The sequence below is a fragment of the Magallana gigas genome, chromosome 4, assembly GCF_963853765.1.
Source record: "Magallana gigas chromosome 4, xbMagGiga1.1, whole genome shotgun sequence".
Classification (NCBI taxonomy): Eukaryota; Metazoa; Mollusca; class Bivalvia; order Ostreida; family Ostreidae; genus Magallana; species Magallana gigas.
In genome coordinates, this window is record NC_088856.1 from 27,479,851 (window position 1) to 27,501,033 (window position 21,183).

The 21,183-nt window shown below is 33.9% G+C and overlaps 2 protein-coding genes across 2 annotated transcripts in view; one reads left to right on the forward strand and one right to left on the reverse strand.

The window, feature by feature from the left end:
- Positions 1-20,380, forward strand: part of LOC105324402 (plexin-B2) — a 45,522-nt gene extending 25,142 nt beyond the window's left edge. Inside the window, exons 15-21 of the mRNA XM_066081855.1 lie at positions 2,626-2,746; positions 3,145-3,305; positions 4,259-4,444; positions 4,694-4,772; positions 4,929-5,174; positions 6,427-6,585; positions 18,694-20,380. Coding sequence (XP_065937927.1) covers positions 2,626-2,746; positions 3,145-3,305; positions 4,259-4,444; positions 4,694-4,772; positions 4,929-5,174; positions 6,427-6,585; positions 18,694-18,927 — 1,186 coding nt within the window. The 3' untranslated portion in view covers positions 18,928-20,380. The remainder of the gene's footprint in view (positions 1-2,625; positions 2,747-3,144; positions 3,306-4,258; positions 4,445-4,693; positions 4,773-4,928; positions 5,175-6,426; positions 6,586-18,693) is intronic.
- LOC105346926 (uncharacterized) lies at positions 12,308-16,942 on the reverse strand. Its single transcript, XM_011455709.4, has 10 exons — positions 16,145-16,942; positions 15,704-15,814; positions 15,453-15,573; positions 14,915-15,128; positions 14,197-14,716; positions 13,880-14,066; positions 13,485-13,745; positions 13,203-13,374; positions 12,950-13,098; positions 12,308-12,836 (listed from the first exon to the last, which is right to left on the reverse strand). Exons 1-10 carry the CDS (start codon positions 16,577-16,579, stop codon positions 12,670-12,672), a joined length of 2,337 nt encoding a protein of 778 aa, XP_011454011.3. The 5' UTR covers positions 16,580-16,942; the 3' UTR covers positions 12,308-12,669.
- Positions 20,381-21,183: the final 803 nt, after the last annotated feature.

Here is a 21,183-nt window from a genome sequence, read left to right on the forward strand (position 1 = left end):
AAGTTAATTTTTTTTAAGTTGTATAATTTGTAGAACTGAATGAGATCTTTTTAAAAGCTTAAGTTAATTAGTTAATCAAATTTGATCACTTTATTTTTTTCCTCCAAGTCGGAATAAACAAAAAAAATTACACAAATAATCATAGAATAAAATATGAATTTGATTTTAATTACCCTTCACTTAAATCATTCTTTAATTTCACATTTGTTAACTTCTATATTCAAATCATATTCAATGGTGTAATTAATATATGAATTTTATTATAAAAAAAAAATTTATACAATAAAAAGTCCACCATCTCTTGAAAAAAAAAATGTTTACATCAATATGTGTCAAAATAAAGTTTCAGTTCAGTAAGCTTATTACTGGACTGGAGAAGGGCACATCTTCTCCTGAAAAGCAGGTCTCACAAATGGTTTCACATGCTAGTAGAGATAACGCACCCTAGATTCAGACAGTCCACCAGCGGGAAGTACATCCGGTCTTCTTATTTCTATGAACTGAAATCCTTGATCTTTCAAAATCTCAATCTTCTCCTCGGTTCCGTCACAAGTCTTCTTTGCCTTTACAATGCCTGGCTCGTAAGAATCGAACGAAAAGTGTTGATACTGGCGGATACCCTATACTGGTTAAAAAAAATGCCCCAGATACTCTCTCCAGGATCTCCATTGCCTCGCTGGATATCGCACAGTAGTGTAAGTAGAGATAGATCTTTTAACAACATCCTCAAGTATTCCAATGCTATCACAATCACATCTCTTATTCAACTTCTTGAGAAAAGCAAATCCTCCATCGATGAGGCACCATGCGTGTCTGGGGATTTGCATCTTAAACTCTATTATGTTGTGTTGCTTTGTCATTTCTCGCCACATGAAATATCCAGTGACATACTGATTCTTACCCTGGCGACAGCAGTTATCAGCGTGTATTTTGCATGACATGGTGGTTTTGTAAGGCCCAGTCCAACATAGAAATTACAGAATCTGGTTGATGCACTTTGGTTCCATTTGGTCCGATAGTTTCATTTTTGTTTATAAGAAAGTTTATTTGTTTTGGTTCTCCATCAGAGCGGACACCAAATATTTGGACTTTTCGAAGTGTCTGAAAGTACTGGGGCCCATTTGCCGCGAATGATGAGGAATGCATACATTCTGAATGAAGTCAAACGTGCAATGGAAGCATCTGTCTTGTGAATGGTATGTGTCTAGGCACCTTTTCACACAATTGTTGTTCACTTTCCTTTCAGCTTGTGCATGTGTGATGTGTTCCATGCATCTTTCTTGCTGCCTCCAACTTTTCCTCCTCTGAAACTGCATCTAAAACACCTTTTTGGAGTTTTTCGTGGCACAAACATCGTCCCTTAGTTTGGCTTTTCTAATATACGGAAGACACTGGTTCCAGATGTTGCAAAATGTGGAATACCGCACATGTCGATCGTTCGGACAGCTTTCAACATATTTCTCGTGGACGTCCTTCTTTGTTGTATCGGATGGAATGTATATGGGAGGAGTGTCATCTCTTTCTATTGGGGCAGCCGATTGTGGTAACCCAAAGTCTTCTGCATAACTAGAGATGAACTGTACAACTAGCTTAATGTTATCATAATGTAGCGAATGATTAGATTTCTTTCCTAGGTTCCCATAATTGCGTGGTGTTACTCCATGTGTATTTTTATGGGTAAAGATATTATGAAAATACTGCTTCCTTTTATCATAGAAAAATGTAGGGTTTACCAGGAGAACGACCTAACCTACTGAGCCACGAACATTACGCATTAAAATGAAATTGATATTGTCAGATTTGTTGCAAACTATCGAAAACTTACAAAAATGTTCACCTTATTACTTTTAAACACATTTTCGTATCTACTCATTTTACCTTAAAATGCCCTGAGAGTACTTTTCTTAAGGATACTAATGCTTGTACACCATCAAAATACACAGACAATGCATAATTGCATATAGAAACAAAACTGCAATTTTCATGCAGAAATTTCGTTTAGTTCAAACATTATCAAAATACCGGCTTTGGCTGATTTTGTGAATTTTGTATTACTGATACATATTTCGGTAAGTTTTTGGTGTTGGTCTTTACTTATATAGCATATAAAAGCGAACGAACGGCTAAAAGAACATTATGTCTACATAACAGAGACGGCAATCTTAATAATGGCTCTCTGTGAGCCAATGACCTTTGTTATAATAATCCACGCCTATTGACAATAAAAAATACATCCAGTTTAATAAAAAAATATTTGCTCACCTTATTTTCGAGATCCATTCCTGCACAAAATGTTCAGCAACGACACTGCACTCATTAAAACCATACTAAATATTGTTTATACTGAGATGTGCTGAAAGCATGAGACGTCAACTTTTTAAGTGCGATTTTCTACGTCATAATAGCGTTGTCAATAAGCCCGGTTTTGACAGAGAGCGGTAAATAGTAAATATGGTGAATGCTGTGGAGGTTATTATCTATACATATCCATATCATTACACTCTGTGCATCAATCAACCACACGATATTACATTATAAATAAGTTGAATAAACAGCTACTACCAATAAAAAATAAAAAGAGTCAAACTTCATGTTATAACTTACACAATGGCATTTTTCTGACAGGATAAATTGCACCACATCACACAAATATTTTGATTCCACGAAGAACTCTGAGACAAGTGGACCTGTGATTGTGATGGTGGATGGGAAGAAGTCGTCAGAAGACATTCAATTTACCTATAAGGTATTGATTAGCGTTACTATCAAACAAATAAATTAGGAAAACTACTAAACATTGTCTTTAAAAGAGCAACAGGTAGTTGTTATATTGTTTTTAATAATTTATTTTGTTTGAAAGCTTCTTTCAGTCCAAACATAATATATAGCTTTAAAATTGAATTTGTTTTAGATATACTTCTTATATATATAAATATAATCATCACCTAATTGAAATGAGCTTAACATTTAATATGCCTCTTTTGAGATCTTTGGGAAAAACATATTTATTAATTGGAGTAAGATTACTAAACTTTGTTATGTTAACATTTTTTAAGTTGCTTTAGATGCAAGTAAACGTTCAACTTTTGCAGCTGATGGAATTGCAATAATTCATTTTACTTGAACTTTGGTTGTTCCTCATAGATGCCAAAAATAACAAGTATCTACCCAAGCCAAGGTATTTTGTCCGGAGGGAGGACCATTTTCCTGAAAGGAACTAATCTTAACATCGGCAACATGGAGTATGCAGTAGAATTTATCCATGTAAACGTGTTTAAACCACATGTATCCGTAGGATGTACGATGTAAGTATGAAGAATGATGACTGCATTCTCTTTGCTCTCAGTATTCTTAGCTCCCCATTTCATGGAATAAAAATATATAATGGATAAATACAGTAAACAGGTGCGGCAAAAATCATTGCTGAAAACAAACAGGGATTAGCGGGCTACTTTCCCCTCTTTCAATATAGAAATTCAGATTAAACCAAATTGTAAAAGTATCAAAAATAGGTATCGGACCCATTAGCGAACCAATAATTTTTTGGAAACACGCCCAACTGGAATTTAATTTTTCATAAGTATGGTAAGCCAGAAATATTGAGAAAATCAAAATGAAAACACAGCATTTCTTAAGAGTTATTTTGTATTTTTTCTTAAGTATCAACTCTGATTAGCAAGCATCAGTTTTGGGAAAACAAAGTTTATCTCAAACACCGAAAATGTCTTCTTGCCAAATTGTTTTATTGTAAAAAATCAGTTAAGATGCATACATTACAATTTTAATGATCGGTTGGGTAAATTTATTTAAAGGAAAGTCAGGCATTAATTTTTAATGACTTGGTTAAACTATAATGTATAATTTTCACTGTTGCATGCATGCGTTGGATTTTGTTTTTAATTAAAGATGGTGCCTTTATATATATTTTTAATAATAATAAAATGTTAATCATTAAGACGTTTTCTTCTAAATTCAATGTCTTAATGAATGATCAAAATTTATCTAAAAATTGTTGTCAGTGGAACATATCAAACTTTAGTGAATAATAAAAATGATAAATTTTGGTTATGTGGAAAACATTATTTCTGTACTAAAAACGCCATTTGTAGAATTAAAGGAATGTCAGTTAGAGGAAATATAACTTGTAACAAAAAACGAGCAGTGGACACAGGGCACTAAAAACTGAAGATTACCTATTCATTGTATAAATTTAAATGATTGAAAAGAAATACATGCACTGAACATATGTCATCTGCAGAATTAAAGGATTGTCAGGTAGAGGGGACATAACCTGTAAACCAAAAATGGCAGTGGACGTAGGGAAGTATAAAGTGAAGATTACCTTTGACTCCAATACAGAAGTGAATAGTAATCTCCAGTTTGAATATCTACCAGACCCAGTCATTAAAGCAACTAAGCCTGCAGAGCTGAAATCAATAAGCAGGTATCTTTGTTTTTTAGTTTATTTGTTCTTATAATTGACATCAATTCAATGTTTAATTAAGCTCGTACAAATTTTGATTATGCCACTATTGTATAATCTATAATCTGGTCAACCATTAAACGTTTAACAGAACAGCTAATATTACTCAAGTTAACCTGAATTCAAATTTCACATTTTCATGGCTTAAATAAAATTTTTAATCATAGAAACATATTTTTGATTTAATAAGTAAAATGGATCTTTTCTTAGTGGAGGAACAACTTTTAATGTGATTGGTGAAGGATTTAATGCCATTGATAGTCTAACAGTGGGAGTTGAGGACAGTGAGGTAAGATTGATACGGAATTGTTGTATTTTATGGAGTCAGTTTTCATAAGTAAATTATCAGGTTTGTGACTAAATAGAACTTTTGCTCTAAGGTGACTTCATTGCTGAAAATCGATTCGACTGAATTGATTATTAATTTGTTTTTTGTATCTTACAGGAAAGAGACTCCACATGCAGAATCCTCACCCAAACTAAACTTGAATGCAAATATCCAAGAAACGGAGAAAGCGAAAAGCGACGGAAAAAGAGAGCTACTAGGTCCAATATTGTCATCTACCTTGATGGATTTTCCTATGAATTCGCTTCTAGTGTATTGTATGTAAATGACCCTCTGTTCGCGGCTTTTAATGATAATACAACATACAACTTTGATCCAAGTGCTGAAGAGTCCATTAAACTTGTGGTAGGTCTAGATCTTATGATAACTGCAATACACATGTAATATGTGAAATGGCTTAAATTCGCGAGATCCAAGTATCTTTTGATTAAATTCATATCTTGGTCAAAAATACTAATCAGGGGCAATAATTGCCATAAATGCAACAAAATATTCATAAAGAAATACTTTGAACGCTGGGGTGTTAAGGAAGCATATAGGCTATTTAACGTCTTATTTTGACTGTTATATTCAAAATCATGAAATCGTGAATAAGAACAAAAACTTAGTATTACCCTTTAAAATAGATGTCAGTTCAATAACATCAGGTAATACATAACTGCCACATTGGTGCATTATCACATGACAACTATAAATAGCTTACGTATATTCCTTAACATAAAAAGTGATTGAACAACACTACCCTGCGGTTTCCAAAAAAACCCACCAAAAACCAAGTGAAGGCAAAACATCTTAGTTTAATCCAAACCGCTGCTAGAATTCTATCTTCCTAATTAAATTGTAATTCAACCGGCTCTCGTAAAACCTTCCCAACTTTTGTAAAGTTTGCACGGAAAACGGTATGTTGCACCAAAACAACAGAAAACATGAAATTCTAGCAACACTTTTCAATTAAAGCATTGATCAAACTAACGATACGTATAAAATTTCAAGTTCAATATAAACGGGGTAGTGTTGTTCTAGTCGGAATTTTTATATCGTAAACAACGACAGAGGAAAGCCTGCCGAGAAATAAAAGCAAATATACATACCTTTTAGCGAATGATTGATAAAACGAACATCTCTCCCAGTATTCTTATGTTCAATTCTCAATGAATCACACCACAATACTTTAATTTAGATTAGTTATATTTTGAATATGTTAACAATGCTTTTTCGATCAAAATCACACAACATTCAGCTTTCAGTCTTGACGTCATCAATGTGTAAATCTTCGTAATACAAACTAATTTCTGAGAAAAAAGATTGTCTTCAGTATTTTTTATTTGTTTTTGGTCTACGTTTCGTTGCTTAGATGTTTGAATATGTACATAATAACTAAGATTTGTGATTTCACAGAATTACATTTAACCCAGATTTCATATGCTTCCTTAACACCTCCGCGAATTGTATTTTTTTTTATATGGAAGAACAAATTGCATTTATGATTTAGTATGTCATTTACAACAACGGCTGGTCTGTGAATTTGATAAAATACCTCCAGTAATGTTGAATCCTATCATTAATGAAGTCATTTATTGCGTGCTACCTCTTATAGGGTAAAGGTTTGACAACTGTGACGAAACATAATGATTATCGAGTATCTGTCGGCTCTAAAGAATGTATCATTACCAACTTGACCGACTCAGAACTGATTTGCCGTCCACCTTTTATGGAACCTTCAGCAAGATTAAATGAGGACAAGTTGTTCATCAGGGTTAGCAATTATTTGTATTGTTAAACTATACTCTTACACAATTTATTTCTAATAGACTTAGTTTATAATGTATCTGTTCTTGCCATTAGTAGATGTCGACTCCTTAAATACATATAAAATATTAGCATAGATCACATATAGCTAGTATAATTGAACATGATTTACTATGAACTTCGAATTTCTCTAAATCCTCCGTATCTGTCTTGACCACTCAAGGTAATGTTTTAAATTTGGATTTTGCCAAAGCAAAGACTGTTAAGTATCTTACTGTTAATAGCACTTGTGTAAAAAAAATAATAGGTTCAAAGTAGAACAATTCACTATGAAAATTATAGCAAAGAGGGCAATGCTTTATCAAGTTTCTAAGTTTTTAGCAAACATGCAAACAAAAATTGTTTATTATTCATTTTGATAAGATTTGAATTTGGTGAAGTATGCGCACGTGAGGTAACACTAGGAAAATAATGTTTCTGTGAATATGAGCTAATGAAAATTAATAAAGTGTATATTTTGATCGAGAAATTTTTAATTTTTATTTTTTTACATACTCAGTACCCACAATATGTCAATGCTAGTGCACAAAATGACGTCATCTTATTACCGTTTTTTTAAACACATAAACAAAACAACGTCCGAGCAAGGGCATATCCTATTTTATTTTTTTAAATTAATATGTTAAATAAATGTTAAAAAAATGAATGAAATTTTCACTCTCTTATTAGATATTTAAGAATCTAATACTACAATTTGAATTTTTACCCTTTTTCAATGAAAAACTTTACGAATAGTAATAAAGAATTGCACTGTCGACATTTTTGTTTAACAATATCATAAAACCTTAGAATAACCTGCTTCTTTTTATAGCTTTTTTTTCTGAAATAGAAACATAATAAAATATGTCTTTGCGTTGAAGGTATTTTGTTGATGTTCCTGATTAACTTGTGTAGAAGGGAACGATGAGGTCATAATATGACGTCATGATGTATAATGGCTATCTCATGTCGTGGATACATGTACAACGTTTGTACTCAATACATTTTTGAATTTTTCAATGATGGAATCAAAGCCCTAAATGCGCTTTAATTAGCTCATTTGCAAAGAAACATCAATAAATAGCCTTAAACTCGTCAAATACTTATTTGCTAGCAGCTCTCTGCGTTCAGTCGCCCCGACTCTTCTACGGGATCAAACATTGTGTTCCTTCTTAGCTAAAATTAAGAATTTTCTATAGGTAGCATGTTTTAGCTAAGTATGAATGTTGCACAGATAAGGTCGTCAAAGATCAGAGGAAATTAATTACGGGTGAATTATAGTTATGTTCAATTATTGACCGTAGGTAAAGTTTTAATTTAAAAAATTAAAAACAAATTTTTTAGATTATGTTTTTTAAAAAAAATTGATTTAATACATGTAATAGATGTAAAATTTAACAATTGAAAAGGGTTTGTTTTATGATTGATCCTAGGTAAATTTTATTTTATTTAGAATTGCTCATTATTCATTCTTTTGAGTGTTGATAAAGTAAACTGACATAGTTGCATTAAAGTGCCATGGTAACAATTTTAGTAAAATTTTATTTTTCTAGTGTTTATTATAAACACTGCTTTAGTAAGGCATTTCTTATGATCAACCAAATTTGAGTGTTATTTGTAGAGCTATAAGCAAGAGCTTAAAATTCTTTAAAGGGTATATGCAATGCAAACTCGTTTTTTTAGCTCACCTGAGCTGAAAGCTCAAGTGAGCTATTCTGATCACTTTTTGTCCGTCGTCCGTCTGTCCGTCCGTCCGTCTGTCCGTCCGTCTGTCTGTCCGTCTGTAAACTTTACATTTTGAACTTCTTCTCTAAAACCGCTTATCCAATTTCAACCAAATTTGGCACAAAGCATCCTTATGGGAGGGTGAATATAAATTGCAGAAATAAAAGTCCGATCTGTATTCAAAGCGGAGAAAACCTTGAAACTGTAGAAAAAGGGGGGTGCATTTTAAAAAATCTTCTTCTCAAGAACTACTGATTCCATTTCAACGTAGTTTAGCATAAATCATCCTTATGGGAAGGAAAATATAAATTGCAAAAATTAAGGTTTAATTCTGTTTCAAATCTGAGTTATTACGAAAATAATAATAAAGGAAAGGCTTGTTTCAATCAGTTTAATAGCTTCGGATTCGGCATCCGGTAAAATGGGTAGGCAAGACTTGGCCTGGGCAAAACAAAAGATTGGCAGTTATTAATCTGCCAATCTCATTAAAATTTCAGGATATTTGATGGACCAGTATATTTGTATTTGCTGTAAATATTGCTGCAAAATAATGCGTATTTGAAATTGACGATTGCCGATCTGCCCCGGCTTTTATTTTGCCACGGCCGGGGTTTGCGTACCCATTTGACCAAGACTCGTATTCCATACATCTAAAACGAGGTTCTTTGTTGAAAGCAGCCATGACATTATACGAAAAAGGATCTGACTATGATGAATTTGCTTGTTGTGCAACAGTTCGCGAATGAAGGGAAATTTTTGATACATGCAAAATATATTGGTGCCGATTTTGTGAAGTAAATTGAGGCTAAATATTTCAATTAATGCGTTGACAGTTTTCACACATGACGTTGGTGTTAGCTTGTCCTGATTTTCGTTTCGTTTTCATTATTTATGCTTTGTAACCTGGGAACTATCGTCTGTATTTCGTGATTTTTACGTATCAAATCAAACAGAGACTTCAGTAAATCAAACAGTTAATTAACCGTTTACCTGTGCAAATTAAGCAAAATCTGATGTATCAAAAAAGTACTGAAATACAATTCATTCTATCGGTAATTCGGCATTATATTTTGCGTAATGGTAGATTAATGCAAGAGGTTTTGTTGAGATGCTCGGCATTTTCTCGAGGTTATTCAGTTTAAATAGAGTTTGATATCGCTGTCGGAAATATGTAGGTATATACATGTACATGTATATATATGATTCATTTCGAAAAAATAAATTGTGTTCTTTATTTGTTATAGTGCATGTTTCTTGTGTTTTAATTGTTTACAATTTCTATTTACTAACCATATTTGAGTGTTAAGATTCGAATTATAAGCAAGATACCGAGATTTGCTCACAATTCTATGTTTGTACACAGATCTTAAAAACTAAAGATTAATTATTAAGAAAATTTTCAAAGTCTCCTCTTCCAGAAACCAACTTTAACAACTTATTGTATTGTAAACTTAACCTTTTTTAGCTCACCTGAGCCAAAGTCTTCTTCTCAAAAACTATTAGGCCAGGAAAGCTCAAATTTGAGTGGAAGCATCCTCAGATAGTGTAGATTCAAGTTTGTTCATATCATGGTCCCCGGGGGTAGGGTGGGGCCACAATAGGGGGATCATGTTTTACATAAGAATATAGAGAGAAAATCTTTAAAAATCTTCTCAAAAACTATTAGGCCAGAAAAGCTCAAATTGAAATGGAAGCATCCTCAGGTAGTGTAGATTTGTTCATTTGTTCAAAACATGATCCCCGGGGGTAGGGTGGGGCCACAATTGGGAGATCAAGTTTTACATAGGAATATATAGAGAAAATCTTTAAAAATGTTCTTCTCAAAAACTATTAGGCCAGGAAAGCTCAAATTAAAATTGAGGCATCCTCAGGTAGTGTAAATTTTAGTTTGTTCAAATCATAGTTCCCATGGGTAGGGTGGGCCACAATTGGGGGATCAAGTTTTACATAGGAATATATTGAGAAAATCTTTAAAAATCTTTTTCTCAAAAACTATTAGGCCAGGAAAGCTCAAATTTGAGTGGAAGCATCCTCAGATAGTATAGATTCAAGTTTGTGCAAATCATGGTCCCCGGGGGTAAGGTGGGGCCACAATTGGGGGATCAAGTTTTATATAGGAATTTATAGAGGAAAGCTTTTAAAAATCTTCTTCTCAAAAATATTTGGCCAAGAAATCTCAAATTGGCATGTAACCATCCTTAGGAAGTGTAGATTCAAGTTTGTTCAAATCATGGTCCCTGGGGGTAGGGCGGGATCACAATAGGGGATGAATTTTTATAGATAGAGAAAATCTTTAAAAGTCTTTTTCTCAAAACTATTAGGCCAGGAAAGCCCAAATTTGAGTGGAAGCATCCCCTGATCATATAGATTCAAGTTTGTTTAAATAATAGTCCAGGGGTTGGGTGAGGCTACAATGGGGGATGAATTTTTACTTAGGAATATATAGAGAAAATCTTTAAAAATCTTCTTTTTAAAGAATTTTTGGCCAGAAAGGGTTTAAACTTGTGTAGAGGCATCCTCGGGTAGTGTAAATTCAAGTTTGCAAAATCACAGTCCCTAGTGGTAGGGCGGGACCGTGATGGCGGTTTGAATTTTTACATAGGAATATAAAGAGAACATCTTTAAAACTATTCTGGGAAAGTGTTCGGTTCAAAACTCAGTACTTAGTGTGAAAGCAAAGGTTATGCAGATTTAAGTCTGATGAAACCATGATTCCCTAGAGAAAAATGGGGCCATGAAATGGGGGGGGGGGGTATATAGGAATAGAGAAAAATCTTCTTACAGGTACAACAACAAAAGGGGCTTGGTATTTACCAAAAAATAAGAGGTTGATAAAAATTGGCAGATTTTCAATTTTTTTTAGCAAGATCTATTGTACTTAGTTGTCAAGATATTTTGATACTGTAATGCTAATTTGATCAGAATTAAGACAATTGTTGCTCAGGTGAGCGATGTGGCCCCTGGGCCTTTTGTTATATTTTGTTACACTCAAAGAGATAAGACGATAGAAAAAAACCGCATCGAAATCCGTTCGATATTAACGGAGTTACAGCGCTTCAAATTCGTCTATTTATACCTGAACCGGAAATCCAATTAAGCCAAATACGAAACACTCGTAATAGTGGCTCTGCTTGTGTGACGTCACAACGAGGACGATGGCGGCGAATACAAGTCAACACAGCGACGAAAGCAGCGAGAGTTTAGACCTTATGATGGAAGCCGGGTCGTCCAGTTTCGAAGAAATGGAAGACAATGTACCCCTAGGCACACAGTCTTATCTGTTTGAACCTGAGGCCAGCTCGGATGAAGAAATTAACCAGCAATCTTCCCCAGAGTCAACCGACGAAGACCGAGTGGGAAACACCGATTGGTATGTGTTTAAAAACCCCGTTGCGCATATATTCTGCCAATAAATCATTTTTTTAATCATATACAATATTTTTAATTAAATATTTATCAGTTTCTTTCTTCATAACGTTGGTATGTACATATCCAATTGCATTTATAGAAATATTTTCAAAATGGCTTCTTGCTAACTTCGTCATTAATTACCAACAATTTAGCCTATACAATCGGAAGCGGTAATTATCTTGATAATAAGATAGGGTAACTCATCCAGATTACGTTGAGCCCTCAATTGGCAAACATCTTTAATTGTAATTAAATGTACATGTTATTCTCATTAATGTGGATACAACTATTATAGGTGCTCATGTGGTAACTGCCCTCCAATGTCAACCATTGAGGAGTCAGTGTGCTGTCATGAGATCCCTCAAGTCATGACAGTTTTGGAGGAGGATCCTGGAAAGCCATGCATCATAGAGCACAATGGCTTTGAACCTGTGTGTCTGCACCCTTCCAGTCTGCGTACGGCATACTACAACTACAGACAGCATTATGACAACTTGCCAGAATCCAACCAGTATGTACACTTATTTGGTAGAAAAGGTATACGTAAAGCTAGGTAGCTTTATGAAAACAATTTAATTAGATACATTTATGAATGTAGCAATAGTAACATGTTATATCTTCCACAATTATAACTATTCATTAATATATATAACAGTATTTCATCTTTATTTCTCAGTAAGAGAAAATCAAAAATCATTTGAAAAAAAACAAACTACTCTGCAATAAGTAACAATGATATCAGAAAAGCATTGATGAATATTTAAACATAAAAAACATTTTCAGGCGCATGCGGTACATCGGGTACAGACAGCTTGCCAGATGGTGCTGGGGATGGTTGGGGAAGCATGTTCGCGTACCACTTCCTGCCTGTGCTGTCCAAAAGATCCGCAACACATATCCAGGGATTCAACATGGCTTAATTCCTTCTGTAACGTGTGAGCATCTGATCTACTGCATCTTCTTTCTCTGGATGTAAGAACTGTTCACAAAGTGGTGGTGGAGCCTCTCCGACGTCATCACAGTGTGGCATCTTGGTGTCCCTGGCCCGGCTTTTTGCAGAGTCCATGAGGACAGCAACATAATCTGAATTTTGAAATGATAAGTTGATTTACTCTGACTGAATAAATTACCATTGTAACATGTATGTGCATATCTGTGATATCATGATAAGTTATATCTAATTTAATTAAATTTACCATAAGTACTCCGAGTCTTGACTTTCTTTACGGTGAATTCCCCCTTCTTTTGCTTGGGAAACACAATGCTGTATTGCAGATTCCCTTCTCTGGTGGCTGCCTGGGCCTTTTCCGAGTTTTCATTATAATGAAGAGCTGCTAGTGTTAGGCTACACTACACATAAAGCCAGTTTACATGAATATAAATCAACTAATTTTCTTGAAAAAAGGAAATATTAACAAATGTTTATAAAAGTGCAAAAAATTTACATACCGACTCTGCATTCCAAAGTATGAAAACTTGTACATCTTTGGGGCGAACTGGTTTATGATGGAGTGGTACGCTTCTAAACTTGATGTTTGAAATGATGGTGAAAGCATTGGGATATCTCTCTTCATTTGTCGGCTGTTTACTATAAGTTCCAACTTTTCCATCACCTTTGTTCCTGAAATAAAATATTGATTAGCTTTGTTTAGCTTAATTCAGAGTGAAATTTTTTCGTGACAAGTGAATAGTAAGATTAAAAGTAAATACAAACAAATGAGTTGATCTAACCTGATCTAAGCCATCTTTTTCGCCTAGTAGTTGGGTCGAGATCCCCATGTTCACACTGCTGAAACTGTTCCCCATGACCATCATGTATGTTCTGGATGTGGTTTGTTATGCTTGTCCACTTTTCCCATTTCAACTCATCATCTTCATCTTCTTGTGTGGAGGAAGGCACCCAGTACAAATGGTTGACTAAACTCTTGATCCAGTCCCTCAGGTCCTCGCACTCCTTTTCTTTACTGAGAGCCAGGAGCTTCTTTTTCAAACCTGACAAATATTCATAGAAAAAATTATAAAACCTGTATATTTTCTATGACAATCAATAGATGAGTAATACTCTTCAATTAATAGATGTAAAAAATTAATTTTAGGAAGAATGGTATTTTTTTTTTTTTGGTTACCTTTGGCAACGTGCCAGACATCAATATTGTGAGTTGTCTCGGGCAAGTTTTCCCGCAGCCACTTGGCAACCTGGAGATGTCTGTCAGTGACGATTTGGCCAATTGGAACTCCATTCTGCTCAAAGTAATTGATTCCTCTAATCAGTCCTTCCTTCTCCATGTTGCAACTTCCATGAACCTCATTACTCTAATAAAAAGATACAATTGCTTGAATATTCCGAACAAATATTTTAGTTTCAACTCTAAAATTGCAGAGTAAGCACTTATTTAAGAGTAGGTTCCATATCTTATAAAGCTATTCTTTCATTGCTTTTTACCTGTATGAGCTGCAGATCCACCACCATGTTCTTTTCAAGGTCCATTAGGGTGTAACTTCCGAATTTTGCACAATGGCCAGGTGTGTCTGCCCTTCCATCACCACCAAGATGAACATGTCGACCTGAATTCTGTGCTTCTTGCATGTACGATGCTTGCTGGTCTCTCCACACCTCAATCACTACTGGATGTAGATAACACTGTTGGTGATACATGAATGTTCTGTAGGAAATGGACGCCATGTTCAGAAATTGGAACATCCGGGTTGCTTTGCTTGGTAAAGATCCCGAGAACAGCAATGCACACGACAGTTCAAAATTTCCAGCAGGAATGCTACCAATGAAGGGTTGACTGCTCCAAGTTCTCTGGAATGCGCAAAATCCACAATCCTGGGTGATAGTGATGAATGATCCCTTTATCTGCTGAATTTCCCCATATGTTGGTTGTGCACATGATGGACAATTTCGAAATAGGTCCATGAGCTGACCTTCATAAACAAGAAACTTTCTTTCACGATCATTCCTGTGAAAAAAAAGTCATTCTTATTACACAGTACAAACAATTTGCATGGAATAAAAAAAACAAAATATGTACCACACAATCTCTTTTTCTAGCCTGTGATTAATTTTTTTACATGATATTTCAATGTTACCATTCCTTTATTAGAAATTTTTTAAAAATAAGCATTCATAAAATTAAAAAAAAAAAGAGAAAGATTACCCTAGATCACTTCCGTCAGTGTCATCAGACTCGATGGAGTGGAAGGATTCATCAGGATCTTCTACCTCATCCTGGATGCTGTCAGTTTCCTCAGTGGCAAACGACTCGTCGAGTGTTGGAACATTTATGGGTTGTGCTCCTAAAGGAGGGGCTGGTAGTAGATTACAACTTATTCCTATTTCTCTCGTTGTCACCTTTTCAACAGCTTGTACCCCTAGAAAAGTCAGAGAAAATTCAGATTATTTTTTTTGCTTACCCATGAACATAAAATTTATATAACTGAATACACACAACATGTTTTAGGAGAATGAGAGAAAGAAAGAGAGGGAGAGAGAAAGAAATCATTTTGAAAATACTAAGTCAATAGTGGGTTCCATCTATTCCATTGGGTATCAAACTTCAGAGAAATTGTTTTTCATTATTAAATAAGATCTGGAAATTTTAAAAAAGGAAAAACAATTTATCAGATAAAATAAGATGACACATGTCAAAATATCATGTAATAAAATTCTACTTTAAAATCTAGAAATTAACATACCTTTATCACAAGTCTTCCACTTTGTCTGAGTGAAAAGTGATCTTCTCTGGGGTTTTGGTATAGAAAGTTGAGACCCGACAGATCTTGTCTCCTTCTTGGGGGGAGTTGGGGTATCTGCAACCTAAAAACAAACGAAGAAAAATTAGTGATCATTTCTTTGTCTCTTGGTTTAATAAAGCTATTTTAATTTCATATTTTCATTATTAGACAATAAAAATTATGTTTTATTATTTCTAAAACAAAATATATACCTGGTCTATAATCTGAGACAAAATGTTTTCTGCACTTCCATCAGTCTGCAAAGGATCCTCATTAGACTCTGCAAGAGCACTCTCCTTCTGCATCTCGAAGTCCAGCAAAATCTGAAGTCACATAAAAAGTGTTCAAAAATCAAGTTATATATGATTAAGAAATTATCTTAAAATCAATTTTAAGAATGAAGATAACCAGTCATAAAAATGAAACAAAAACCTATGTAATGACTGAAATCACAATGACTGAATGAGGAAATCCTTATTTTACTGACTATGAAAGACAATATTGAGCTATCTATAAAGTCTGAATTCATGTGTAAAATATTATTTCATAAATTAATATAATGAAGAAATAACGTAAAAGATATATTATAATCAATATTATAAGTTGTGGTCACTATATAAAAAAAGAAAATAAAACTAAATAAGTAAATATACCCGCTGAGATTCCCTCTTGAGAAAAGCTCTCCTTGGCATCTTGGGTGTGCTGGTCAGGATTGCAGGGGATATGTCGTCTTCAGCCCTACGTTTTCCCAATACAGGTGTTTCATCTCCATGGGGACGTTTAGTCTGTATAGTTGGAACAGCGTCTCTTTCAAACTCTTTCCTCTGGACGGGAACTCCCAACGACTCCATTAAGCGATACTTGGCTGGGTAAGAATCCTCCGTGAAATGGGCAGAACAAAGCACAGATGCTTTCGTAGGACCGTTCCAATTTTTCCGGGAGTTGTGCACAAAGGCCGTCCACTGTCGAAGAATAGCAGGACGATCGAATGGAAACTGATGTAAGCTCACACCATAGGATTTTCTTCTGCTACAGCCTCCAGCAACACACATCCTTCGTCCTTTGCCGCCAGAATTTACTCCATCCATGATGGCAAAATGTTCATAAACACTGTCTAAACTAATAATCTAAAGCTACGTACTATATCTACAAACTGTCGTATATCCTTAGTGTCCACATATTTACACAAAAAAGCACCACAATACACGTAAAGACGATAAAATCACAGCGCTTTCTCTCACTGTTTACCGTTACTCAAAACATGGCTGTCCTCGTTGTGACGTCACAGCCTGTGTATACAAAAAAGCGCGCGTTTCAGTAAACCGTTCAGGTAAGAATTCGGGTTTTATCGGAATATCTCCGTTATTACTCGGCCGATTTCGATGAATTTTTCGGAACATGCTCAGTTTAATTAGATCTTTCTATTGTAGTAAAAATCGTTTGACATTGCATATACCCTTTAAACAAGGATCGTGCCATGTTTATGTTTACTTCAGTTCAAAAGTTCTTTTTCAGGTTTTTTCTACATTTTGTATCTGCCGATTAGCTTTGAACATAAACGAACAGTTACTAGCATTTGTTACATTTGTCTTAAAGGGGCATTGTCACGATTTTGGTCAAATTTTATTTTTCTGTTTTTATTATTTAAAATGTTTTATGAATGCATTTCTAATGATCAAATGAAATTTGGGTGCCCGTCGATGAGTTTTAAGCAAGATACAGTGCTCACAATTCTTCGTCATGTAAAAAGGCTCGTGCTCTGGTTTTGTTTACATAGGTTCAATATACCAGTAAAAATATTTTTCAAGATGATTTGTCTATATTCTTATTAATTTTAAGCAGAAATAAACAGTTCCTAACGATTAACACATTCATTTTAGGTCTAAAACTGGAGTTTTCACTGCAACATTCAAAATGTAAACAAAAGCTTTGTTTACATAGCGAGGAATTGTAAGCTCTGTAACTCGCTTATAACTCAACAAATGACCCTCACATTTTGGTTGCCTATTAAGAATGCCTTACTGAAGCATTATAAACATTAAAATAAAAAAAAAATTGACCAAAATCGTGACCATGCCCCTTTAAGTCTAAATTGGAAAATTCAAATGTAAACAAATACACTTCCAGAGCTTTATTTACATAACAGGGAATTATGAGCTCTGTATCTCACTTACAACTCGACGACTTAAGCTGAAATTTTGATTGACTATCGGTATTAGAAATGCCTTACTGAAGGTTTGTTAACATTAAAAACGGGAAAGTAAACGTAATAGTAAAATTTTGACCAAAATTGGGACCGTGCCCCTTTAAGATAATTTTGAATACAATCATAGTCTACAACAAACTTTCTTTAGCATTTATAACTTATTTTGAATCTCATATACATGTATAGCGATGTGTTGTTTTTTTAGGCAATTACTTGCCAGGCCTATTGAATTTTTTTTTTATTATCTTTTTTATTTTATTTTAATTACTAAATATTAATATTGAACTTTTCAATAACTGATAGTTCTTAAATTTAATATCTTTAGCACTGTAAATCCATATTGTCAAGAATATATCTAACAATATATCACATGTGATTTTTATACAGGTAGTTCACACCTAAAAGAGATTAGAGTCAGTGCTCACTCAGGTGTGAAAATCACAATTTAAGCTAGTTAGGAATAAGTATTTTATAATTTAGCTACGTGGGAATAAACCCATCAAATACACCCCCCTCCCAAAAAAACCTGACGCACAATTAGGCTTTTAAATCTGAAATAACTAATTATAAACTACTAGTCAAGCTACTGAGACACAATATAATTATCTTTTTAATTTTACTCATTGCTACGCCCTTTCATTTCTGACTTACTAAAGTAATTTTCTGTCACAATCAGAGTAACAATTAGTTAAGATTATTAAAATTGCGTGCTATTGTAAGGAAATTGAAAAACGTAACAACAATTTCACGTCAAGAGCGAACGAAAGAGAGAGAGAGAGAAAAAAAAAGAGAAAGATATCATTTAACAATTATCAAGATAAAAGAGTCGAATTCATTAAACAGATTGATATATTATTTATTGTTATGATTTATAATATTTAATTGAATTATATAAGTATAATACATAGTAATGAATATAAGATAAATTGAGTAGTAATACGACAGTTATTTATTAAAACATTCGATTAATAGATTATTTCTTAACTGTTTGGTCAGGTTTGTGTTGGTAACATGAGACGGACTGTGGGAATAATAGAGTACAGGAGCCAAACTCCAATCACGACAATTGTTATAGTCGTACTCTCTGTTTTGATAATTGTTGCTCTCGGTGTGCTTGTTGCTGTATTGATACAAAAAAGAACTCATGATAGAAAGACAAGGATGATTGTAAACATCACGAAGGAGATGCAGCACCTGAAGAGGGATACCAAGAGCTCGACGACAAATTAATAGGGCCAGTCATGTACATCAGCGTATGACACAATCGTTAAAATCTAGATTGTTTCTTATTTACGTCATTTGAGTTGTATTTAATCAATATAGAAAACTATTTCTGAATAATATTGATTACCAGGGACGTCTTCTGTTAGCCTGTATGGCTGATGAGTTACAACCCTCTGTACACCCACTCTGCAAATACATTGTATATAGTAAAAATCAATCGTTCTTTAAGGCCCTTACACAAGTAGCGCGCTAGAGTTTACAACCCTTTGCAATCTGAATGTTTTAGTTTCACAGGAGCTCTCACATATCCTGCACGTGGTCTCGCAATCGTTACATGCGTTTCACTGGTCGCATCAAGTCTCCTAAAAAAAGTGAACATGCACACAATTCAGACGCGAAGTTTAAATATGAGTTCAAACTGTCTATGTATGTGTTTTTCGACAATGAGATTATTGCTCAACGTGTCATGTGGTTTCGCAATGTTTGATTATTATTGCACGATATATTTGCTTCAATTTGCTATGCTTTACAACTGCAATACGCCTTGTGTAAGCATTTTTGTTTCAGTCAACAACTGACCATGATGCTACTAATCTTCTTCGGGGGGATCTACTCTTGCATTCAACTATGTCTACTGAAGAGCGGCGGAAACCGGAAGCAAATATACAATCTCTGACTCGCAGAAGCATTCGTACTATGCGCATCTTGTCCAATCGCATTGGCGCACCTTCACTTGATCACTTTCGCGTTCCTATGGTATTTTTTACAACACTCGCTTTCACTGAACAAGAGTTGCATATAGACGCTTGTTATGTTTCAAGATTTAATGCATTTGCATCGCACATATTTTTGCTTTACATCGTGTGAGTTTGTACAAATACTTTCATATGCGGTTTTTTTTAGCAACAGTTGACTATCACACCTATTTTTGTTGCTTCTGTTCGTGCGCCAATGGCGAAAGGGCCTTTGTTGACACTTGTGTGATGTAAATGTCAATATTGTAAATAATAATGTATTTATTCCAACTGTGAACTTTAAATAAATTGTATAATAAGTTATATGTGAATTTGATATATTTCTGCTGTACCTAAACATGATAATAGTTTATTTAATGTTTCTTATGTTGTTAGATAATTAACCATGTACATAAAATATTGATTAAACATGAAATGTTTCTTTAAGGACATTTTATTACGCATGCATGGCTTTTTCATAAATGTCTGAGGCATATGTAATCCGAGGCTTAAAAGACCAAGACATCTAGAGGATATTTTATACGAAATTATTTTGTGCCGTTACATGGATAAATTGTATGTTTTTCGAACAGTTTACATCAGACATTAAAAACCGCTCTAAACTTGTTCTGTTTTGTTTGTCTTAATCATTCATGCCGTTGTCTTTTTATAAACTGTTTTAGCCAGAACTCATATCTGCTGTAAACTAATGTGCTTTGATTAAAGTGGATAATTTGAACGAAATAGTTAAGTATTCATTTATTGTTCACAAAATAACCTTTATAAAATACATAAACCAAGAGAAAAAGTTTATGTTAAATAAAACTTGCTATTTTGTATATTTTAACACTTTAAAAAAGCTCTAATCACAAACTGAACTGACTTTTTCAACAAATTATACCACTTTCATTGAAAAAAAAATGCTCAATTAAGAGATTTGGAATAGGTAATACAATTTGAAAGTCTGTGCAAATAATCGGCAGTTGAGTTTGGGTGTTTTCACACGGCTCTTGCCATTTTTTCTTTTTTACATATATTGTACAGTGATTGAACTGTCGTTAGGCAAGGTGGTATTTCAAAATGGAAGTTAGATATATACAAAACTTTGTTTTTTACTTTTTGTCGCATGTATCTCATTTTGTTTCAAATAGGATATTTTATGTTCAACAGTCTGTATGTATATAAACAAACACACAGCTTAAGATGAGATATATGGTACATTTTGGCAGTTACAATTAGGTACATGTATGTATACAAAATGCAAAGTATAAATATAAATTATTGTGCAGGAAAGAGTATCAACAAAACTTTACAATATACACTTGCTTTAATAAACAAGTTACAGGCATTGTGATAGTTTTCCTTGACGTATTGTTAAATCTTTCTTGATAAACATACAATGTAGCAATTTTACGTGAGGCAATGCTTTACAATTGAACAATTTTTTAACACGCTTAACTTTTTTTTATTCAATGTAGTTGTTGAGATTGAAAAGCTATAGCTAAACGTATTGGGAATTCTTCTCAAA

Bases quoted from the DNA above. Each gene is read 5' to 3' on its own strand.
- LOC105346926 (XM_011455709.4), bottom strand. From the start codon at position 16,579: ATGGATGGAGTAAATTCTGGCGGCAAAGGACGAAGGATGTGTGTTGCT. The intron at 15,574-15,703 runs GTATATATTTTG...GTTTGTTTTTAG, and splicing joins TGTCTCAGATTATAGACCAG to GTTGCAGATACCCCAACTCC. The intron at 13,099-13,202 runs GTATGTAAATTT...TGTGTAGTGTAG, and splicing joins TACTTTGGAATGCAGAGTCG to CCTAACACTAGCAGCTCTTC.